The sequence below is a fragment of the Lissotriton vulgaris genome, chromosome 2_1, assembly GCF_964263255.1.
Source record: "Lissotriton vulgaris chromosome 2_1, aLisVul1.2, whole genome shotgun sequence".
In the NCBI taxonomy this organism is placed as follows: domain Eukaryota; kingdom Metazoa; phylum Chordata; class Amphibia; order Caudata; family Salamandridae; genus Lissotriton; species Lissotriton vulgaris.
The window spans coordinates 342,865,687-342,889,417 of record NC_141687.1 but is presented as its reverse complement, the minus strand read 5'-3'; the positions used below and the strand labels follow the sequence as shown (position 1 = coordinate 342,889,417).

The 23,731-nt window shown below is 45.6% G+C and overlaps 1 protein-coding gene and 1 pseudogene across 1 annotated transcript in view; both read right to left on the bottom strand.

Annotated features, from left to right (window-relative positions):
• Positions 1–22,407, bottom strand: part of LOC147730311 (ARF GTPase-activating protein GIT1-like) — a 161,966-nt gene extending 139,559 nt beyond the window's left edge. Inside the window, exon 1 of the mRNA XM_086954057.1 lies at positions 22,058–22,407. Within this exon, the coding sequence (XP_086810183.1) occupies positions 22,058–22,109 (52 nt within the window). The 5' untranslated portion in view covers positions 22,110–22,407. The remainder of the gene's footprint in view (positions 1–22,057) is intronic.
• LOC147730312 (small Cajal body-specific RNA 14) lies at positions 5,117–5,245 on the bottom strand (annotated as a pseudogene).
• Positions 22,408–23,731: the final 1,324 nt, after the last annotated feature.

Below are 23,731 nucleotides of genomic sequence, written 5' to 3'. Positions count from 1 at the left end.
TGTACTTTACACTACTTCACGCTAGGCTACTCTACGACACTACACTCCATTAAATTCTACTCCACTCCGACACTCTACAACATTACTTCACTGTGCGACGCCCTACGCAACTACCTCTATGCCACTCCGTGCCACTTTACTCCACTCTATTCTACAACACACTACTCCCATCTACTCTACTACTCCAGTATTCGCTATTCGATGCCACACCACACCACTCAACACTACTCCACCTCACGAGAATCTACTCCGCTCTATGCACTTTACTCTACAACACTCTAGCAACACACTCTATGCCACTACACTCTGTCCTACACCACTCCATGACACTATGCCACTCCACACCCCTCCACTCTAATCACTCTGCAACTCTATTACCCCACTAACTTTTAGCTATGCTTAACAGCAGCCATGCTGGTGTACAACATGGGTAAACATATTGGCAAAACCAATAGCAAAAGGCGAGACCTATCGGCTTTGTAAACGCTTGTGTTTTTCTCTCATCTGGATGAAAAGGAATGGCTGGCTATTGCCCAATACTAGCTAAACAACTCCCTTTTTAAAAAAAAAAAAATACACACACCTAGACTATAAAGTCAAAGCACAATAAAGGAGATGTTGATTCTTTGCGAGAGATGCCACAAAGATATAAAATAGAGCAATAATCCAAATTAAAGATTTTGAGCACAGAGTCAAATTGTAATTTTAAAATACATTATTTGCCCCTTACTGATTAGATTTTCTACTATGTAAATCAATACACATTGGCAATGCGTCCTGTGAACGCAGATGGGGCAAAAAGGCCGTTGGCCCTAACACAGAGACCATTTGGACAAACTCCCCCTTTAATGTTTTTCCCCTTTTACTTGCTACACAAAAAAGATTAATACATCAGAGGTTTATCCTGAGAAAAAAGGACTATACCTGTATGCTTATGCAGTCATTTCCTTTATAGATGTGGTAATAGAATTAACACAATTAAATGGATGACCATGCATCCTTTCCATACTCTGTGGAATTGGCGACCTATTTGGCAAAGTATACTAATCTATGCTATTTGTTCTGTATTTAATCAATCACATACTTTTCCACATACTGCTTCACTTTTAGGAGCAGTATTTGTCATAATGTTGTTTACACTGTTGTATTGAGCAGTAAACTGCTCTAGTTGTGGATGCAATATCAGACATAGTAAATCGTAAATAATGTTGTATACCGTTTCATATACTTTCTTTCTTCAGATTTCGGAGCAATATTTGATATTCACTATTCTGTCTGCATCTAGAAAGGGCCTTGCTGTTTCTTAGAATTCCTAATCATAGACCTTCTCAATGTGCTCTTGTCTTGAGATTTTACTAGCCACACATAGTCTCAAGTTCCGAAAATGGACGCTAGTGGGTCTGTACTCTTCTATGGGCAGCCCATAGCTGATTTTGGGGGTGGAATGGTTCGGTTCACAAAGCAGACAAATATCTTTGCTTTTGGGCCAAGTAATGCATAACAAAACAAATTCTAAAGAATTCAAAGCAGAAAGGAATAAATCATATAAGTACAATTTAGGGATCTTTCTAGACTCACGGAGTATGGTACAACATTGAAAAGGGATGGAGCCCGATTAAAGAGTCTGCGATCATCTCTCCATCAATATTTAGGCTTGGGAATAAATAAACAAGCATTTACAATGCAATAGGTCTCCCAGCTTTAAAGTTTGAGCTATTGGCATTGTATATTACAATGTGTTACATTAATTTGTTATCAAACTCTGAATTGTTGTATAAAGATGGTAAATGCTGCAAGAAAAAGCAGCACTGAAATTGATAGCTTTCGCAATCGCTATTGTAATGAAGCTGAACAGGCAGGGACAAAAGCATAGTCATAACAATCGATTTAAAAAATAAATGAAAAAAAACACTCACTGAAAGTCTGCTTTCGATTCTGCGACTGTCCGCAAACCCAAAACAACGGCCTCCTCCTCCCCCGAGGGCACCTCACCACGCACGAGTACAAAAACAAGCATTTGCAGTGCAATAGATCTCGGAGCATTAAAGTTTGAGTTATTGACATTGTGTATGACAATGACAATATTTTTTAACTTTTGCAAATGTGACACCTATAGCATTTCTATTGTAATTTGTGTTGTATTTACGGGACTTAGATGTATTGATACATCCTTTTGGTCATGTAGAAATATATCTTCAAAGGCACTGGCAGTAACCTCTCTAAAACTAGAATAATGAAGAGTCAACTATGAGCCAGGTTACCCAGCCAATAAGGTAAATAAATGATATCCAGTTGTCTTTGTATTTCTGACATTTTTGTAAAGTGGCAAGGGACGAATGCCCTGCTTGAGGTCAGAGGGCGGTACGGGGCAAGAGTTGATGACCAAGGGGTAAGAGCCGCTATGTCGGACCCGGGCACCGGTCAGAGCTGAGGGCACAAGAGGGGGTGGAGCAGATGGACGCGGGGCTCAGAATAGAGCTCTTTTGGCAAACGCGCAGGTTAAACTTGGGAAACAGCAATTGGAAATGCGCGGGTGCTGGGGTGAGAGCAGTGGTGCTGAGGGTGGGCGTCACTGTGGTTTCTTCTTGCTCCAAGTTCTTGCCCCGTGGTTGATGTGTGCTCTCCAGACCATAGCTTCTCTCCCGCAGTGCTTCTACCGCACCCTCACACACACCTGCCCACCAGCGGACTCCTCCCACCACCCTCCCCCTAGCCCCACCTAACACAGCAACCGGGTCACAAGCAGGGACTAGCAGGCACAACGAGGGAAGGGGGGCAGAAAAGCATGCACGTTCTGTGTAACCTAAGCATGACAATGTATTTGACGATGTGTACGGAATTAACATACGTGAGAAAGCAATTTTTACAGTCCAGCTTTCCCGTATTTGTAAATAGCTTTCTTATTTAATGGCCCACCCTCTACACGCACACCCTCTGGTGTAGGCAAGATACACATACAATACGCCTGGAATTCGCCGTAATATGTTAGTGACTACCTACGGACTTACGACTGTACTCCTGCGCATAGAATTTCCGTGACCACTACCCTGAAGCTCTCTATTGTCTCAATTTACTGCACTGGGAGTGCTGCAGGCATACTGTGTCGTACGTTTGCCTTGGGGAAAACATTTGCCGTAATTTGTGTTTTTTTCAACTGGGACAATTACCCCAAGATTGAGAACGTGTGTACTCACTTTTACAACAACGTTACATTAAGTGCGCTATTGGCAAATGTCACATGCTGCTGCGGTAACCTGCTGCCGTTGATCGATCCGTTCAACCAGCATTCAGAACCAGCCACCCTAGCCGCTGCGCCACACCCTTTTCACATTAAACTGTTTCCCCCATGCAAATTCCTTCAGCTTATAACTAAGAACCAACTTTTAGTAGCAAAACCAGGGGTCGGCTTGAGCAGGGGAGGGGTCGGCTTGCGCAGGGGAGATAATAAGCCATGGCACGTATTTGTGCACGTATTTCCTTTCTTCGTTTACACACAGGGTAACCGGAAACCATTTAACCCCCGTTCCACTAATTTATCTCCTGCGCGCGTATGCCAGCTCAAAGTAACCCCCACGGAAACACAGGGTGTTTGAGCCGTTGCCAGGACTCGAACCCCGTAGCCCGGCTTCATAACCATCTGCTTCAACCTTGAAGGTAGTTATTACAGAACCTAGAGCCTTTACGTCAAAGTGTGTTTTGCATGCTTGTAAAATGACCAACAAAAATTAATACAAAGTTCCCCGGGCAAAGTCAACTAGGTGACTGGCATGAGCCGCTCTCTCATCAAGTCAGGCAAAAAGGGTGAGTGTTGTGAACCCTTTTCGGAATTTTTAGGGATACCTCACACAGGTCACCGGTTGGACTACATTTGTAATCCCACCCGGTGATCGTCCAGCGTCATCATCGGTATCCTGCCCCTGCGACAGACTGGCGGTGCAATGCCTGTCGGGCAACAACCGATGTTGCACTTTGGCGGGGATCTTCTATTCCTTCGCCAAAGGGTGTGTGGGTGTAAGGGGCCTAAAAAAGGGGGGAAAGGGTTTGTGGTTGTGCAAAAGTGAGCGTGGGTGAGATTAAAAAAAAAAAGTCAGTAGAGTCCAAAAAGAGCTTTTAATGGGGTGGCTCACTGCTTTATTAAAACATTAAGGGGTATTGAGGCGGAACAATCAAGGTAGTGGAGCCTCATTCAACCCTTAGTGAACAAATGGTCAACATGTTTCTCGCCACGAAGGCAATTCGTCAGGACCAAAAAAGTATAAACAGTGCTCATATAATTGCAGGGGATCCCTCAGTGATCAGAGGGATCCAGTATACGACCTGGTGTGTGTCGTATGGAAATCCTTCGTCAGGACCCTTCCCAGAACCGTATTCTTTCCTAGGGAAGCTCCCTCGCGCTGCCCTGGTGGGGCCAGAACTTGGTGTGAGACACCTGAATGTTCTTGGCAGAGGGCGTCTAGGCACCTACCCCTCCCACTTCGGACGATACCGCAGGACAGCCGGCTGTCCTGGATCCCTCTTTGCACAACCACAAACCCTTTCCCCCCTTTTTTAGGCCCCTTACACCCACACACCCTTTGGCGAAGGAATAGAAGATCCCCGCCAAAGTGCAACATCGGTTGTTGCCCGACAGGCATTGCACCGCCAGTCTGTCGCAGGGGCAGGATACAGATGATGACGCTGGACGATCACCGGGTGGGATTACAAATGTAGTCCAACCGGTGACCTGTGTGAGGTATCCCTAAAAATTCCGAAAAGGGTTCACAACACTCACCCTTTTTGCCTGACTTGATGAGAGAGCGGCTCATGCCAGTCACCTAGTTGACTTTGCCCGGGGAACTTTGTATTAATTTTTGTTGGTTAGTCTGTCTGGGACATATACATTGGACCCCGTTAACAATGGTCCCCACTCCGTGCTTCCCTCCTCTTTGATACAATGCTTGTAAAATGGCCTGCCCATCCCCACTTCGCACTTATTTACACACACGCGCGTGCACTGAAACCTACGCACTGCTCCAGTCTGTACAAATTTCGGTGGAAACGTTTGGTTTGTTTCCTGTCTCAGTATCTCCATATCTCGGTGCAGGTTCGCGCGGCGTCCTCGCGCCGCCTTTAAAATGCTGTAGGGAGCCGTAGCACAGGCACCTGGGGGTCCTGTCGGCAGTGGGCCCCCTCTCGTTGCTGTACGTGGCTGCCTTGGGGTCACATGGTATTACTGACGCATGCAACCGTCAGGGAGGACACCCACGTGTGAGGAGGAGCGGCCGGGGATCGAACCGCCCACGGAGAGAAGCCGCGCCCACGGAGAGAAGCCCATGCCCTAGAGAGAGCCCCGCGGTGGCAGCTGAAGACCGGAGTAGCGGTAAGTGGCGGCGGCGGCGGCGGCGGGGGGCGGGGGGAGGCGGGGGCGCTTGGTGCACGTGTGTGTGTGTGTGTGTGTGTATGCGACAGCAGGGGTGAGTTCTCTTTATGTAGGGGTGCATGCGTGCATGGGCGCTCGTGTGTGTGTGTGTGTGTGTCTCTGCGTATGCGCATGCGCATGCATGTAGGGTGTTGGAGCTTCCCAGGAGACGGCAGCTGAGCGTGTTCGCGTGCGCGTGGCCTACGCCGATCGCCTTTGCGCGCGGCCAGTGCTGTCTCCTGGGAAGCATAGTCAGCAACAAAAGATCTCCTGGCGGACACAGCGCTGACGCGCTGTTAAACGCCAGGAGACCTAAAAATGCGATTGTTAGATGGTAGAAACCAACCTGAGACATCAGTAGATTACTTCGTAGCAAAATTATTCATGCACTTGAAAAACCAGCAGAGATATTGAAGAGGACTCAAGGCAAATGAAATAGGATCCTTCTGTATTTGTCCAAAACCAGACAGGAGCACTTTGAAAGCCTTGTAATCTCCCTACTTGATTCACAGCCAGGTCCAAATAAAGTGCATTTGCTTGCATCAGTTTAAAGTTAACAAGTGTGACAACTACAATTATGATACAAGATATACCCTTATGGATGAAAAAAATTGAATCCTTTGAAAAACAAGGTTTTGCTTAATCATTAACCTCCGGATTATGAACTTAGGTTCTGGCCCTCTTCTATGGGCAATCTGCCTACACCTGCTGAGTCATTAGGAACCTAGAATATCTCATTGACACTACCTTTAGACAGACAACTCTTGGCCATGTCTAAATCTTGCCAGGATCATCTCAATCTGCTTCAACAGATTTTTCCTTTTCTGTCATTTCCTAAACGTGACAGTCCAAGCACAAATCAACTTTATTGCCTTCAAACAATATAAATACAGCAGCAAGAACCTTGCTCAGACTTTATAAACACCATCCAATATCGGTCAACCTAAATAGTTGCACTTGCTTTCTGCAGCCAAGAGACTTTCAAAACAACATGTATTATGCATAAACTCTTAAGACCAGGGCCCAAAATTTCTGTCTAACAAATTTTCTAAATATACACTGATAAATGCATTCTTAGATCAGGGTCTCTTCTATTCCAAGGTCTGAAATACTAATAGAGCAAATGGGGTCTTAAGACATTTCACGTCAACGACACCATGATTTGGAACCATCTTCCTCTCACTTCATGCCACATCTGATCACTTCCAATTTTTAAAAAAGCATAACTATTTACAAATCTAGCTATCTCCAACTTCTATAGTGACAAGAAACTCTGCCTTGAGTATACATTCAGTTCTTCAAAGGACCACAGATAAATAAATGTGCTGTTCCTTGGTAATATAATGGACTGCCACAACTGTAGACAAAAGGGGGTGACTGCTTCATCACTCTGAACAGTAACCAGCAGCACCTGTTTCGGGATCTTAAAAATGTTGAGAAAAATCTTCGGTCTCATCCCAGACGATGCTAGGAAGACAGTGGTACAGGCGCTTGTAACATCCAGGTTGGATTGTTGGAATGTTCTCTGTCTAGGGACACTAAAAAGAGGAGCATACATATGCTCCAACGGGTGCAAAAAGCGGCTGCATGGATGCTCTTAAACATCCCTAGACTCGTCCAAACTGGTAGCGCTTTGGAGATTCTCCATTGGCTCCCTGTTGAGGAGAGGATCTCCTTTAAAGCTACATGCTATGTCCACAGAATACTGCAGGGCTAGGGCCCGAACTATCTTCATCCGATGATACACTCCTACCACCCCACACGCAGCCTGAGATCAGCTGGAACAGGACTGGTCTACATTCCGAAATTCATTAGGAACATTTCAGAGGCACCTCTTTTAGGTACGTGGCAGCTAAGAGGTGAAACACTCTACCCGTTTACCTCAGACAGGAGCCATCAGAAGCAGCTTTTAGGAAGCAACTCAAAACTGGGTTGTTTAGGAAAATGTTTCGCTACCTAGAATCTCTATCCTTTATCCTCTTCATGATCTCAGCCTTTTGAATGGAATTCAGCATGGGGACACTCCATAATGGAGTAACCATGGCGCTTAATAAACTGCCATAACATAAACTGCCATAACATCAATCAGGTGCTATCCCTACCTTCAACTTTGCTGCGCTTTGCATGGTACTTGCAATCCCTGCTGCCATCATGACCCCTGTCAACAAGGGGTCATGATGGCAGTGGCAAAATCAGAGTAAACAAAGCTCTGAAAACCTTACTTATTTTTCTTAGTTTACACTCCTTGCCCTTCCTCTAGCGCCTCACCAGGAAATAAGAAACTTTTGAGAGGCTATGGGTGAGACAAGTTGTCAATCCTGTGATGCGATATAAATGCGTCAATGGATGTGTGAAATTCCCTTGGATGCCCCTTGCATTTTTGGTGTATTGACACTCAGTTTGCTCCAATCTGAATGTTCACATCCAATACTATATCTCATCTATGATATGATCTATATCTAAACTTGTAGGAAAAAGAAGTTTTATACATAGAATTGGAGGAGCCAGTCTCTGAGACGGGAGATTTAACAGCACCTTTGTTTATGCTTCAATAAGCTGCAGTGCACTCTAGTTCATCCCTGACACCGCTTACCAGGCTTTCTGAGAGTTCACCCATATAGTTAGGGTACACCCATCACACAAATAATAAAACCAAAAAATATAAAGAATAGCACTTCTATGATAAGAAAAACATTTTTCCCTGTTTCCCCACCTTTCTATCCAATAAAATTCTGTAAGATACAAAACACTGGCAACTAAAAATGTTTATAAAAAAGGACAGGATTCAATGCATTTGCCACAAACACATCCTCATATGCACTCCACTAGCAGAAGGTATTATCCAGTATATAACTAAAACTTTAAAAAGCATTTGGCAAAACATGGACAGCCAGGCTCAGGCTTATCCGAATAATAACTATGAAAACAGCAATCTCCTTCAAACACCCACAATTGATATTCTGCAGCCTTCGTTACCCTTTAGAATTTATAAAAACTCAAAATGTTACCATTCGTTGTACGATTTTATATCAGTATTTAATCCGCTCCTGCACCAGGAGACCATAACTAAGGCTGCCTAGACCTGGTAAACAGACCACGGTGACCTTACCCAGGAATCTAAAGACAACAACCTACTCTAAGAGAAACCACAAAAAGAATTGTGTTTAATAAAAATTATAGTTTCCCTACAGTCTCTCGCGTGCTCCAAAACCGGGAAAAATCAATCCACGGTTCAGATTGTACTAAAAGGAGTCAGCTCATATAATTACTTTTTTTGTTTACATTATTGAAAGGTGGCACTTTAGCAGGCTGTCATTATGTATCGATGCAGAGAAAATATTCAGCATGAATTTTATTGTTCTTGAATAGGTCAAGCGCAATTTAAGAATATCAGCTAGCAAGGAAGCGAAGCTCCTGGACGGAAACAAAAAGAATAGGAGTCGAAGTTTTTGAGGAGCATTGGATACCACAACAAAGGTAGCCTGGTGCTCTGCCTCGGCAACATGTCCAAAAGCATAAAACTGACCTACACTAACCATCCTGAAAAAAATCTAACTTGATGCACATACAAGCGACCAAAAACCTAACTCTTCAGAGCATATGCCATCCATTCACAATTCTACAATCCTACCTAACAAAAAGGGATTGAATCCTCTATATCGATGCACTTTGGCTTTACAAAGATGACAAATACAGAGGCACGCGAGGTTCTTTCCCTTATTCTGTTGTGATTGAGAAAGCTTCAAAGACAAGTTCAGATCAGCAATGTTCAACCATGAGCACAACATGAAATGGGCTTCATGAGGATATTATGACAAACTGACATGGATGTGGCTTTGTTGACAAACGGATAGCCCTGCATCACAGTCTCCATTCACAGGTAAGCTCCTCCAGTTTAGGAATAAAACCCTTAGTTCTAGGTAAATGTACTGGCTCAAACCGAGAACACACCGTTGCTTCTCGAGAAAATGCCTGGGATTTCAGCAGCAACAAAGTGAGGCCTATTTACTTGGGTAGCAGGCACCTTGAGAACAGCTTGAGCTAAGCAGGCTAATAAAACACCTAATGTCAAATAATTGCCCAACATAACAATAACTCAGAAAAAAAGATAAATACTTTCCTCAAATCCAGTCAACCTTCACCAGCTTCCGATGATCTCAGTAGATGCAAAATTAGGTTTTCTTTCCAGGGGTACACAGCAGCGAAATACATTCCTTATTCCTCCAAGGCCAGCTGCCCGGCCATCTGCATTATGGTCTTGGCTCAAAGTATAAAGCACTTGCAATGTCGAGAGTCCGTAACCCTGGCTCATCCATAGATTAATTGGTTCGAGTACACAAGATCGCTCCCAAACCTTACCGTCAATTCCAGATGTTCCGTTCACAATCTTTGCAATGGCTCATGCTTTTGCGTAATGTGGTACTTTGTACTAAGTTTGAAGCACAGCTTTGATCATCATGCACCTCAGCAAGACCTTCAGAGCAGGGCATACTACATCCATCATTCTTCAAACCACACACTCCGAAAGGGCACCCAGGCACTAGATTCCAAAGCAGAGTACGTCGAGGCTCTGTATGAATGCTGCAGCAATACAACACAAGACAACTGTCCACATACCTGCCAAAAGCCTTATTGAGCAATGATACTCAAGGTAATGATAAAAAAACACAATGGCAAACCTCCTAAAATCTCCTCCAACAGCAACAAATAATCTCTATTCATTCGGTACCTGCATGGAAGCAGTTCTGCAGAACAAACTAAGAACAGAAACACAATGGCTGAGAAATTAAGTAGCCATCTTTTGAAGGAGAGTGCAGAGCCTGAAAACTGCGAGCACCACGGACACAATATACAATGTCATTATCACTGCAGAGAGGTCACAATAAGACAATTAAGGGGGTCAAGAAAAACAATATAAAAGTGGGAAAATAGCTCGATACAGTTTTAAACCTCGTGGGTATTGAGATACTAAATGTGTCTGGTGGGGCAGTGGGATAAAGCAAATGCTGGAGAGATCTGCGTTTGATCTCATGGTCACAGGTTTGAATGCAGACGAGTCAACTCAGCCTTTCATCCTTCGGAGGTTGGAAAAAAAAGGAGTACAAATGAGTTGGGTAACAATAAACATCTGTTATTTCAGCACCAAAATACTCTTTCGTGTCAACATGCGCTTTACAAATACACATGATAGGTTATTTTGTGCCACAATGCAGTCAGAACTAGTGAACTAACAGTCCATGTTTTTCTAGGACAAAGTTTATAAAATAATATTATATGTACGAATAAGCACGCCACTAACCCAGTTCTCTATGTCCTTAGACATCCAAGGCATAGCAAGTTTACCCTATACTCAATAAACAATCTCATCATAATCACAGTCCTTGACTGTCAAGCACCATAAAGCAACACCTAGCAACCTTTGCTGCAATCTTCAAAACCACCATAAACATCAATGACTCACTGTACATAGAATGGGATCAGCCAGGAATTGACCATGATAGGGTCTTCCGAATTTTACAGATAAAGGAAACAAAATATCTGGTCAACAACTAGCAAAATCAAACTTTACACTGATCATCAAAGTACCAGAAAAAGAAGCCAGGAGAAATAAAATTCTCAGTAAATTAATCAACACCCTTAAATTGGGCAAATTCATGGGTTTTATGTGTAGCAGCATTTGACAAAGGTTCGCTGCATCATGCTATAGCGATTAGAAATGTGCATGGAGGATCTCAAGTATACCCTGTAGACTCATCTCAATCCTCACCAGTGGGGTCCAGCAAATATATAGTTATAAGCCTTGTCAGTATTCCCTCATGCTAATTTACACTATGGTCACCATCACAGAATCCTTCAATGGACAATCGATTATGTCCAAGAAAGACACACAGATCCCTCTCAGAACGGGCGGAGAGAAATATGCAGAGACTACCACAACAAAATTAATTTCTTATACTCCCACGTATATGTTCAGCAATGGATACAGCAAAACAGTTTTTACCCATCAGCTTCAACAGATATTCATCTTTACAAATCAAATCCTTTAACATGGCTGTTACATTTGGGCCAACTCCTATTCAACGCCTGGAAGTTATTGTAATTGTGCATTACATATAAAGAAGGCTTACTACTGCTGAAGGCGTGGAGCGCTTTGCTGTGAGTAGCATTCTATTCCTGGACCCAAGGTTAGTAGCAAACAGGTAGTAGATTAATAATATGTGCTTCCTTTCCCTTGAAGGGTTAATTGTGTTGTTTGTGCTCTAGATATCCGATGCATTTACTGTTTTGAATAGGGATAGATTAATTGAAGTGGATTAGTAAAGGGAAAATGTGAGATGGTACTTGGAGCCGTGGACATCTGCGTCCTGTGACTTGGATGAGTAGGTAGAAAGAAGGTTTGGAAAAGATTGATTGGGGTCCATTGTAGTCTGTAAAGTTTGGGATAAGCCAGAGTGTGGAGGTAAAGGAAGACATAGAAGGTTTTTATATTTTATTTTTTCTTAGAAAATAACAAACATATACACAGACACACACATTATAAAGTCATGTCTCTACATAAGCAGTGGCGCAACGAAGTTTGGGGGGTCTGCAAAGTACATGGTGAGGCCCCCCCTCCAGACTCACTCAGGAGCTCTCAAGCCAGGGTACTGTGCTGAGGGGACCACCCTGGATCTCAGGGGCTGCAGAGGCCTTTGTTACGCCACAGTGGATAAGACATAAACCCATAGATATATACCCATACATTCATACATGTAATAATTTTTACAAGGCCCAAAATACACTATATATGTGTGTGTAATGCATAAACATACACACACTGTAACATACTTTTTAATATCTATACATATATGTGTGGATGGTTTTCCACAATTAAAGCTCCTAGATATTGCTGTCTGCAAGGGGTGAAACTGTAGAGTATTAACAAGTGTGCCAATTTTCACAACAGGCCATAAAACACAACTATTATGCTCCCTAGTCTGGAACAAAATGGGTGACTTGACACCCCTGCCACCCACCTGTAGCATCTGAACACAAAAACATAAAAGCCTAAGAGTCCCCCCAGACACCAAATTTACATTAACACCAAAAGAAAATGTAGCTGGATAAATCCTCCTTTCTTATACTTCGAAGTCTCCAAGTAATATTGCTTTCCTTTTTTGATTGGGTTAAAGTCACCATCTCTCTTGAGCTCACATTCCTTAATTAAGCCAATGGACACCACCTTGGTGCCCACCTACATTCTTTTGCAGCCTTCACAGAATTGCAGATTCAGCTGCAAGACTCCTGCTTCATCTAAAACCATGGAATCTAAGAATGCCTGAGTTGGAAGAACAGAGGCCCAACAAATCTTCTTTAAGTCCCAAATAGATCACATATTTCCCTCTACAAAAAACACTATTAATTGTCAGAAAGCTTAGACATTAAAAAGAGTTGGACTTAGAGATGAGCCCTAAGGGATTCCTGCTGCAGACAGCAAATCGATGACTGAAAAGACGTTTGTGCCACCTGGAAGGTGAGTCCCTGCAGGAATGAGGTCAACCAAAACAGTGCTAGGGTGCTGAAGCCATTGCTCCAAAGCCGCTTGACCAAAATACTGTGAGATATAGTGTTGAATGCGGCACTGGGATCAAGCATAAGCTTACTGTGTGTTATATAGCGATAGGGAGGCAGTATCCTGTAATACAATTTTGGTTTCCAAAACAAAATCCCTCTCACCACTAGGTAGAATATGCAACATTCCCTAGACATTGTGTGGACAGGAGTCCTCGGTCAGCCAGTCTCTCTTTAACATCTGCATGTCCTCACTGGCCGATGTCATAGGAGCACACAACTTCGGCATAATTACCCATGTCAATGAGACAATTGATTCAGTCCCTCTCGGACAAAACACTGAGTAAAAGTTACAACTTCAAAATCTGCAAGAATTCCAACTGCATAAGCTTAACAAAGACAAGACCGAAGTGGTGATTTTCGTAAAAGATCCCTCACAATGGAACTCCATCTGAAGGTCAATGGACCTAAGACCCGCTCCCACTCTCAGCTCACAAGCAAGAAACCTCAGAATCATCAATGACAACAGGCAGGATATGTCCGCTCACGTCAATTCATCGCCACAGCCTGCTTCCTCATGCTAAAGATACTCAGAGAAAAAAAATCTACAAGTGGGTGCCAAACAGTACCAGAAAAATGTCGCCCAAGTCCTCATCACTACAGGAACTCGCTCTACACAGGAATAAAAAAGCAACTCTCGAAAAGACTACATAGCATCCAGATTGATGCAGCCACACTGTTCCTCAACTTCCCACGCCAGTCCCACATTAGACCTCACTTGAGGGTCCTCCATTAGCTTGAATTCCGCAAAAAGCTGTAGACTGGTTCCTTTGAGTAAGTCTCAAAACGGCTAGTCTCACACTCCTGTGAAGCACCAGAGGGGAAAAGACGCTATGAAAACGCACATAACAAATGGTCCTTGAAACAATCCCAGCACAGCTCTGGTGCCTCATATTCCCATATAGATTCAACGTTGTGATTTGTCATCCATGCAGTGAGCCATTGCCTCCACTCCATCGTCTTACCTTTTTACACATAATCCCACTTAAGCCACAACGCCAAGTTCACCAAGGCATTAGGAGAGAACATCTCAGACCATTATGCAGAACAGCAAACATTTTCCATGCAGTAGGCAGAGGCACTTGAGGCGGGCACACCTTCTGCTGTTGTATGTTCTGGCAAGGTAAGAGCGATACATATCCACACAGTGTGTTGGTATGTGCTGCACGAATGGCACTGAGAAGAACAAGACTAACTACATATCGATAAACCATGCCAGACTAAGCTAAGTAGAGCAGCAGGGTAATAATAGGTGAAAAGAGCACCAGTCCAAACAAGCACCTGAAACCTGGTAACTGGATGTGTGCAGAACAATGGGCCATATTTGCTGCCCATCTCTGTTCTGGAAACCGAATTGTCTTGAATAGAAGAAAACGTCCAGCAGCACACTTCGAAATCAGTGATGCGAAACAGCAAGCAAGAAAACTTCACTCCCCTCTTGCCATCACAAACAAGTAATCATCAGTGGCGATTCAGACAGGCTTAATTAAACACGGTGCCCCAGAAAACGTTCACATCTGTATACAAGTTTTACTCTCCCTATATACACACCGTCTAGTCACGTCTGATGGTCCGGCATAACTCCAGGAGGAGGCCATTCCAAGGAGTACAAGGCTCGTTGATGGCAGGGGTGATCCAAATTATTAACACATGTACACCATAGAACCACAGATTCTGTAACCTGCGTCAACATGCACTCTTCTCTTAACAACAAACTTCCAGCGCCCTGAAGACTAATTAATGCTCGAGGTCCCAAACACATTCATAGCTACGTTTAATTTCCTCAAGACTTCCCTTCAACAAGCTCGCTGTCGCCAAGATCACGAAGCGATGTGGGAGAGACCAATTGCTTATTTAGGGAGGTTGGAGGAACTCGGAAGCCTGGACACTGTGCTCTTAAGAAGGCAAAGTTTCCAAACCAAAGGGAGGCTGATGTCCCATTTTACAGGAAACTTAATACATTCGGAGGAAACACTGTCCCCGTACCAATAGAAGGATACTGCTTCAGTACTCAAGCTTCCTTCACATTCAGTGGTCAGCAGAGCGGGGGTGCAGTGTAAGCAGCAACACTGTAAGCCTCCCCCACAACACGCAGAGCAAGCAAAGGCAGCCAAGTGCAAGCGTTCCTCACATGCACAAGGCTCAGAGTGCATAAGAGCGCGTAGTATAGGGTAGGCAGCAACAAACAGGAGCACTAGGTGCGAAGGAAGAGTGCAAGCTTCCCTCACTCAACACAAGTGCAGGGTGGAATACGCAGAGGAGTTGAGCAAAGGATACTGAAGGATCTTTCAGATCACATGCTGGAGTTCCTTCGGATAGTGTTCTACCTTCTCCCTTTATCTGTCTGCAAGACCCTGCTACAAGCTTTAGTAGTCAGTCAACTTGAGTACTGCAATGCACTCCCGGGAGCAGCAAATGAGGTGGTGTTGAACAGGTTGCAAGTAGTTCAGAACACGGCAGCACGGTTGAATGTTAAAATGATGACCAGAACAGCCTCCCTGCTGTTATTGAAAGGCCTACAATGGCTCCCCATCCGTGACAGAATCAAGTCTAAAATCCGTTGCCTGGTCCATAAAACAATTAATGATAGGGGGCCAGATATCTGGTGGAAAAACTCGTCCACTACCGTCCTAGCATATCTCCGCCATAGGGAGAGAAGGCTCTGCTAGTAGTCACTCGATTTAATAAACTTCGAATTGGGGGCAAATCTTTTGACCATCTAGCCCTGTGTCTTTGGAACTCTATCCCCATTGCCTTACGCAAGTACCCTAGTCTTCTTAAATTCAGGAAACTATTGAAAACTTAACTTTTTAATAACTGAGCATCCCTCTATCCTCTATTTCTTCTGCTGTCAGCACGGAGATACACCTTCGGGGATGATTCCAACGCTTTACAAATTCTACATGTATTCATACACTAATGATTTGATACATAACACTTTTGTCGTTTCTAAGCGCTGTAAATAAAATGTTACAACTACCCAATTAATGAAGCTGCATTGAACATCAACGGATGGGTGAAAAGCTGCATTACCTAACCTGGATCTAAACTGTATCTATAGCTTCTACTGGTCACAAGAACCCTTAAACCACAAAAATAAATAAAATAAAAAATAAAAGACCTTCAAGTCACCGCATTTATCAGCGGCAACATTCGTCTCACCAAGGCATCCTGCTACCTGTCCTGAGGACCACAGCATATGTTTTGCATTACAAATTTGAAAACAGCTTCAAAATATTGTCATCCACAAAAGTGCTAAAAGAGCCAGTCCTTGAAGTGCGCTCCATCCTCACACATGTTTTATCAAGTTCAAAAAGATGTTGTCATCACCACCTGGACCGAAGCAGTCCGTACAGTTGTGGCTACACCCTACACACAATAGGATTCTCTCAAGAAGGGGCAGTAGGCGTGCAAATACGCCAAATTGATAAACTGCGAGCAGCATTAGCAGTGACGCGTTCACTGACACACAGCACATGTGGTGTTACGATATTTCGGGTCCTTGTCGAACAGATAGCAGCGGTGCGTTTTTACGCACACACACTCTTGTCATGCGCCAGGCACTTCCTCGTCGTACGTCACCGCGCATTAGGGTTAAAGGGCAGCTTGGCCTCTCTCCCACCGCCTTCTCTGCAGTCTCTCTCCCGGGCACCAGCTGTGTTTATGTTTATTAGTGACGTGGACACTTGCAGATCAGGCAGGCTAGCTGACCGCAGGCGGCTCATCAAGAAGCACATCCGGCTTTCATTTTCCTGTCCTGAAGGATTTGTCAATCACGATCTCTCTTCAGTCACAACCACAATGGCTGGTAAGTACAACCTTCTTGCTTTACATCGGGTAAATATTTTAGTCTTAGTAGTCTGCAACACACAAACCCATGACACACTACTAATCTCCCCACTTTTTTTTACAGCCCTAAGACCCTCCAACCGCAAACTGCTATGTTTGATGGCTTTGCCTCTGCATCTCACCCACAGGCTTAACAAAACACAAATCTGCTAATCCCTCTTTTGTCCCGTTTGACCCTTTTAGTCCTGCAACCATCAAACCTCTTCTTGTAAACTCAAACTCTGCCTGGCCCCTCCATTTTTCATCTACTCGCTTTTATGTGTTGCCCATCACTCACGCTGTAAAATACTGCTGTCGTTCTACACACTTACTAAAAACCACCCTACACCAGAGCAGTAGACCCTCCACCTTTAACAATCCTCCAGTCTCCCAAACTCCTCTCTTCTCCATAATACATGAACACCTCACCTTTAACCTACTGATCCATTATGTCTACTGTAATAATCTGCTGAATCCCTCCAAATAAGGCTTCTGTACTCTCCAACTGAAACAGCCCTCCCGTACTTAGCTATCAACACCAACGTTTGTAACAATCACCTCAATCCAACCTCATACGCCCGGATCGATCTAGAGCTTTTGAGACCATTGTCCCATCTTTTTTATTCTGCATCTGGTGAGCCCTTGGCTTTGAAGGTTCCACTCACCTGCTTTTCCCCTATCACTCTGAATTGACCCGTCTGTCGACTGGCAATCTGACCGATCGCCTCACAGCTGCCAAAGCTCTGTCTCAGGTCCTCTCCTCTTCCCACGGTATACCACTTCACTCAGAGAGGTCAATCCCTCTTTTGGGTTCTATTTCCTTTAATATGGGATTTATCACCCAAACCATCTTCTCTTTCACTTTCTAACTCTTTCCACAGGTGCATACATCCGACTGCCATTCGACTTTAGATGGCCATCCGTGGTATGTCCCTAGGTTACCTCTCAGATCCTTTATTCAGCTATGTCCCATCAAGCAACGTAGTCTCGGCCAATCAGCACCTCTGAGTCTGAACCATAACAAAACGTCCCCGCAGTTACAAATCATTGTAAATATGTGCATTTTGAATACATACATCTTGAACAAGCCATTGCTCTTCTACTGCATATGCTTTGCGACGTACCGTATTCAGATACCTGTTTGTGCTTCCAGTCATTCAGAAGCTTAAGACAAATTATTTATAACCAAGCTGACTTGCATAATTCCGCACTATCCATCAGTTGAACTATTGCACTGAAATGAAAACTGGTCTAATCTACACAATTAAAAATTGAAATGTTTCATGCTACTTAATAAACAAACGAATGGCTCTTCTGCATGTATACGCTGCAAGCTAGAGACTTGCTGTCTCAGGTCATTTGGAAGCACTTCAACCAGTCCTGGTATTTATTTGCAATCCGATTCTTAAACCATCTTACATGCAATGGGAAAATGAAATGTACAAGCACCAGAAATCCAAACAAAAATCCAAGTAGTTGAACAACCTAATCAATCTAGAGCGGCGACCGAAGAATTTTCAGTGAGGACATTCCCTTACATCTTGCTTGACCCTTAACTGTCTTGATACCTTCATATCAGCTTTGACAACCAACCCGTAAACCAGACCACCCCTCTCACCTCCGAACCTGTACCTCCTCCGAATATCCTTCTTGACTGGAACCCAATCACCACAGAAGACACCATTCGCCTAATGAACTCCATTCACTCAGGATACCCTACAGACCCATGCCCCCATCACATCTTCAACAAAGCAGACTCCATCATCGCACCCCACCTCCGAGACGTCATCAACTGCTCCCTCAACTCTGGCACATTCCCAGATAGATGGAAACACGCCGAACTCAGCGCCCTTCTGAAGAAACCCACAGCTGACCCCACCGAACTCAAAAACTACCACCCCATCTCGCTCCTCCCATTCCCTGCCAAAGTAAATGAGAAAGCCGTCAACAATCAGCTCGCCACCTTCCTCGAAACCAACAAATCACTCGACTCCTCACAGTCTGGCTTCCGAGCCAAACACAGCCCTGAGACCGCCCTCATCGCAGCAACAGACGACATTCGAACACTACTAGACAATGGAGACACAGTCGCCCTCATCCTCCTCGACCTCTCCGCAGCCTTCAACACAGTCTGTCATAGCACCCTTATACAACATCGGAATTCAAGGAAAAGCATTGGACTGGATCATCTCGTTCCTCTCTGGAAGAACTCAGAGTCCGCCTCCCCCCTTTTAAGTCAGAGGCCACCGAAGTCATCTGCGGCGTTCCACAAGGATCTTCTCTTAGCCCTACCCTCTTCAACGTATACATGAGCCCACTCGCAACCATCGCACGTCAACACAACCTCAACATCATCTCCTACGCTGATGACACTCAGCTGATCCTCTCACTCACCAAAGATCCAATCACCGCCAAAACCAACCTACATGAAGGGATGAAAGAAGTAGCCGAGTGGATGAAGCACAGCCGTCTGAAACTGAACTCGGACAAAACGGAAGTCCTCATCTTAGGTGCATCTCCTTCCGCCTGGGACGACTCTTGGTGGTCAACGGCCCAAGGAAAAGCTCCCATACCGACGGACCACGCACGGAACCTGGGCATTTATCCTGGACTCCTCTCTCTCGATGACCAGACAAGTCAACGCCGTCTCATCTTCATGCTTCAACATCCTGCGCATGCTCAAAGAAACATTTCGCTGGATCCCCACCGAAACAAGAAAAACGGTCACCCACGCACTGGTTACAAGCCGTCTGGACTATGGAAACACCCTTTACGCCGGCACCACCGCAAAGCTGCAGAAAAAACTCCCACGCATTCAAAACGCCTCAGCCAGACTCATACTAGACATCCCCCGCACAGACCACATTTCCGGTCACCTGAAAGACCTCCACTGGCTCCCCGTCAACAAAAGAATAACGTGCCGTCTCCTCACCCACGCACACAAAGCCCTCTACAAACTTGGACCGGACTGTCTCAACACGCGCCTCTCCCTTTACACTCCCACCCGCCAACTGCGTTCGTCCAACCGTGCCCTCGCCGCTGTTCCGCGCATCCACAAAGCCACCATGGGGGGGGGGGGGGAGATCCTTCTCCTACTTGGCGGCCAAAACCTGGAATTCCCTTCCCATCCACCTCCGCCTTACCCAAAACCACCTAGCCTTCAGAAAACAGCTTAAAACCTGGATATTCGATAAATAAACCCCCCCTTCCTCAAGCGCCTTGAGACCCTCTGGGTATGTAGTGCGCTATATAAATTTTGACTTGACTTGACTTGACCGTTCTTTCCCAGAGCTAAGAAGCATTGAATAGGACGATGTGCGCTCGCTATACAAACATTTGAATTAATATTCTACTCAACCCTAAAATGGAAATATCAAGTGCTTTGGAAACCACCAGAGGAAGACACAAAAAACACCTAGACCTTGTAAATCATAAGTGACACAGAGTGTAAGCCCGGTTAGCCAGTGGCATGTAACCACTTGTGGACCTTTCAAAGGCTCCAGCACTGGGGTAAGGCTACCAAATGATTCCAAGTCACCAAGTAGTCAAATGGTTTGTTCTTTTACAAGTCATTGCTTTCAGGTATGTTAGTACCATTGGATCAAGTGAAGTGAACCGTGAAGATACCTGCCAGGATATATGGCGTTAAATAAAAATCCAGGTCTGGGGCACTGTGTGACAAAGCGACATTCAAATAACCTTACAATCGGGCGCATCTCTTAGGGGTCTTTCTCCAAACATCACCATGGTCAGGTTAAAGATTAGGCACGCACACTGCTAACAGTATAACCGAATTACAAAGAAGGTCACCGTGAAATCTAAATTGAAACAAACTGTGCCCACAAGCCCAACTACAATATTATTTATATAACACCACTAACTGTGCTTTGTTTCCAGCACCGGGAGGTGGACCCATGCACATGGGCTCACCGCTCACGATGCATGCAAGAACCTCATAATTGTTCTAGCTGCTATGTGGGACCATGGATGTTACTACTGCTCCAAAGTAGCTCAAGCAGTAGCTACTTGGGATCCTGAGCCTCAGTGTTGACATGCCGATAGGTCATACCCCTCCTCCCCATCACACAGCTGCCATGCGAGCCCAAGTCGCAGGTGTGACACCGCTCCGCACTCCTGGATTTTTATCTAAGAGCACTATAGATTCTGGGACATGTAGTTTCACTATTACAAGAATGAGTTTATAAATCCCGGCACTGAAAACCCTGCCTCCCAATTTAATCGGGACGGGCTGACGGTGTTTCACATGACAAGGCCTAGGGCTCTCCCAGTGTGCCCGGATAAGGTCAAAAGATTAAAGCATGCACAGTTGTGCCTAGTTTGGCAGCTTCTGCTATGCACGTCTTTTCACAAGTCTCTGCATTTTGAGTTGTAGTTTGCTGCCTGCAACCCCTGTACACTCGGGCCCATTTGTTCACTCATGTAAAGAGCTGTTGGCTGAAAAAAAACACCAGGACTGGCTGGTCCCACCTGGAGGTAGTTGGCGATCGGAGTTGTGTGGGCCCCTGAGCCTTCATTGAGCACCCGAGGACCTCAGCGTGCTCTGCCTCCCGCCCATTCACTCCGGCTGCAGAGGCATCAGCTGGGAGGAACCATACAAAGGAGTGCCTTTGTGTGTGGCACAATGGGACAAGTCAGTGCACTTCCTCTCAGCTCACGCCAGGCCTTTGACGAGTCCCGCACAGCATCGGTGACCTCCGGCCACGTACCGCAGCGATGTGTCTGCCCCAAAAGCCAGGGGGAGGCGGTGTCTATGCCAAGGCCATGTACAGGGTCCATCTATTCTATGCCATACCTCCACAAAAGAGGCTGGGCACAGCCAGCCTGTGTGCATCAGGGATGCCACAGACTGCCTGGTACACTAACTCTCTACTGCCTGCCTGCCTCCCTCTCCAATGCGCCGCTCTCCGGACTGCCCCTGCTGTTCTTCCTGCCCCGTTGCCTTCCCTTCGTCTCATCCAGCTCCTCCTATGCCTCTTTTAACACACCCTCCTCATTCACCCCCTGCGTCCACTCTTTTCTGGACCATGCCAGAGCTGTTGTTACACTGGATTCCCTCCTTGCCCCCCTCTACTACCCCACAAAACATGTACCCTTCTTACTCTGGACACCTATGCTATGCTTTCCTAATGCATCTCCCACCCTAAGGCTTTCTCCACTTCCTTAAACATGCCCTTCAGAGCCCCTGAAGCCCCCGCTCACCTGGGGCGCTGCAATCGGCGCACACCTCGCTCCTCTGCACCTTCCGGGACATCCTCAGAGGGGAGGCGGGGAGACCCTTCTGGGCCAGCTTGGTATCCGTGCAGGGACGGGTGCCCCGGGGCTGCACCGCTGTTCCGCTTCCTTGCTGTCAGCTGCTCCCAGGCCCGGCTGCAGGAAGGGCAGGCTCCCTTCTCCTCTTGCTTCTCAGCTTCTCCTGCCCCAGCGGTCTCGCAGGCCCGGGTTCTGGTGCAGGGAAGGGCGGCTCCACAGCCCACCGGGCTGCTCTCATCTACTCTCCCCTTCTCTCGCTCCTTCCCTTCCTGCCCTCCTTCTCTCCCTCTGCTGCTTCCAGTCCAGGCCCAGGCTCTGCTGCAGGAAGCGGATCCTGGCCCTGCCCATCCAGGAGGCGGGGCCCCGAGTCAAGCTTCCCCCAGGGGATGGGAAAAGGAAATGGAGGGAGAGAGGGAGGCAAAGCGATGGGGAGCAGAAGATGCTGCGTTAAAGGGACAGGACCCATCGTTTATTAATTTTACTTCATTTAGATCTCTTCTCAGAGAATCCAATTCAGAGTTTAAAATCATCGATCCCGCTTTTAAGAGGTTAAACTATACGCTTTCCACGGTAGTTTCCTCCTTGCGCAGAAGGGGGCGGTCGAAGCTCCCAACCAGCCGCGGAGCGTTCTAACCTGCGCTGCGCTCGCGCTGAGGTAACGGCGAGGGGCGGTGACGCAGAGCCGTCATACGGGTCCGACCCTCTGGCGCATCTTGAGCCTTGTTCTGAATTCCACGCTGTGCGCAAAGGTGACTTACCTCACAGGTGACCCCGTGACTTTTGTTTCTAGCTTCTGCTAAGCCTGGGAGGTGGAAGGTAACTTTTAAGTCTCGCAAAACTTTGTTTTCTTCTGTGAGGGGTAACGAAATAACTCATTAGTAGCGAGTGCACCGTATTTCTAATACTCCACATTTAATGAGCGCATCCACGAATTATGGGAGTTGTAGTCTTTATTCACTTCGGTCATACGTATACAAATACAGCGCTATACAAATATCTCTTAACATAATAAAGCAAAAAGAAACAATTATTTTTGAAAAGATGGAACTAGACAGCAAAAGACGGGTACCGGTGAAGAGTCACCTGGCAACCCTGTATATAAAATCCATACTGTTAGGTAAGTGTGTAGTTCTAGATTTGTGTCCCACTCCCAGACAACAATCGGGATGGGAAGTATACATGCAATAGGCCAAGGAATACACAACTCAGAAGTTTGCAAGCCAGGAGCTCCAGTTGTAAACTAGAGATGGGGATCTCATGAGCGACAGCACCGCTGCCTGTGACAACATCCCTTTACTAACAGTAGCAAGGGCTAGTCAGGGGGCCTGGGGCTGATTTCGAAACTAAGCACAATGAAACATCAAAGATTGGCGAAGGGTATATGGTAGGGTCTTGGCCCCCCTGATTATTAACAATGCCCCACTGCCTTTTGTCTAGGTTTGCGCTATAGAAATACCATATAAATAAATGTACATACATACGTTCTCTGTTTCGAAGGCAGGTGACCACCCACGGAAGGGCAACGAATCAGCAGGGGATACCTACTTACCCGTTTGCCCAAAGGTAGCACAGGCAAGTGTAGCTCCATCCAAGTTCACTATGACATACTTGGAGCACACTTCT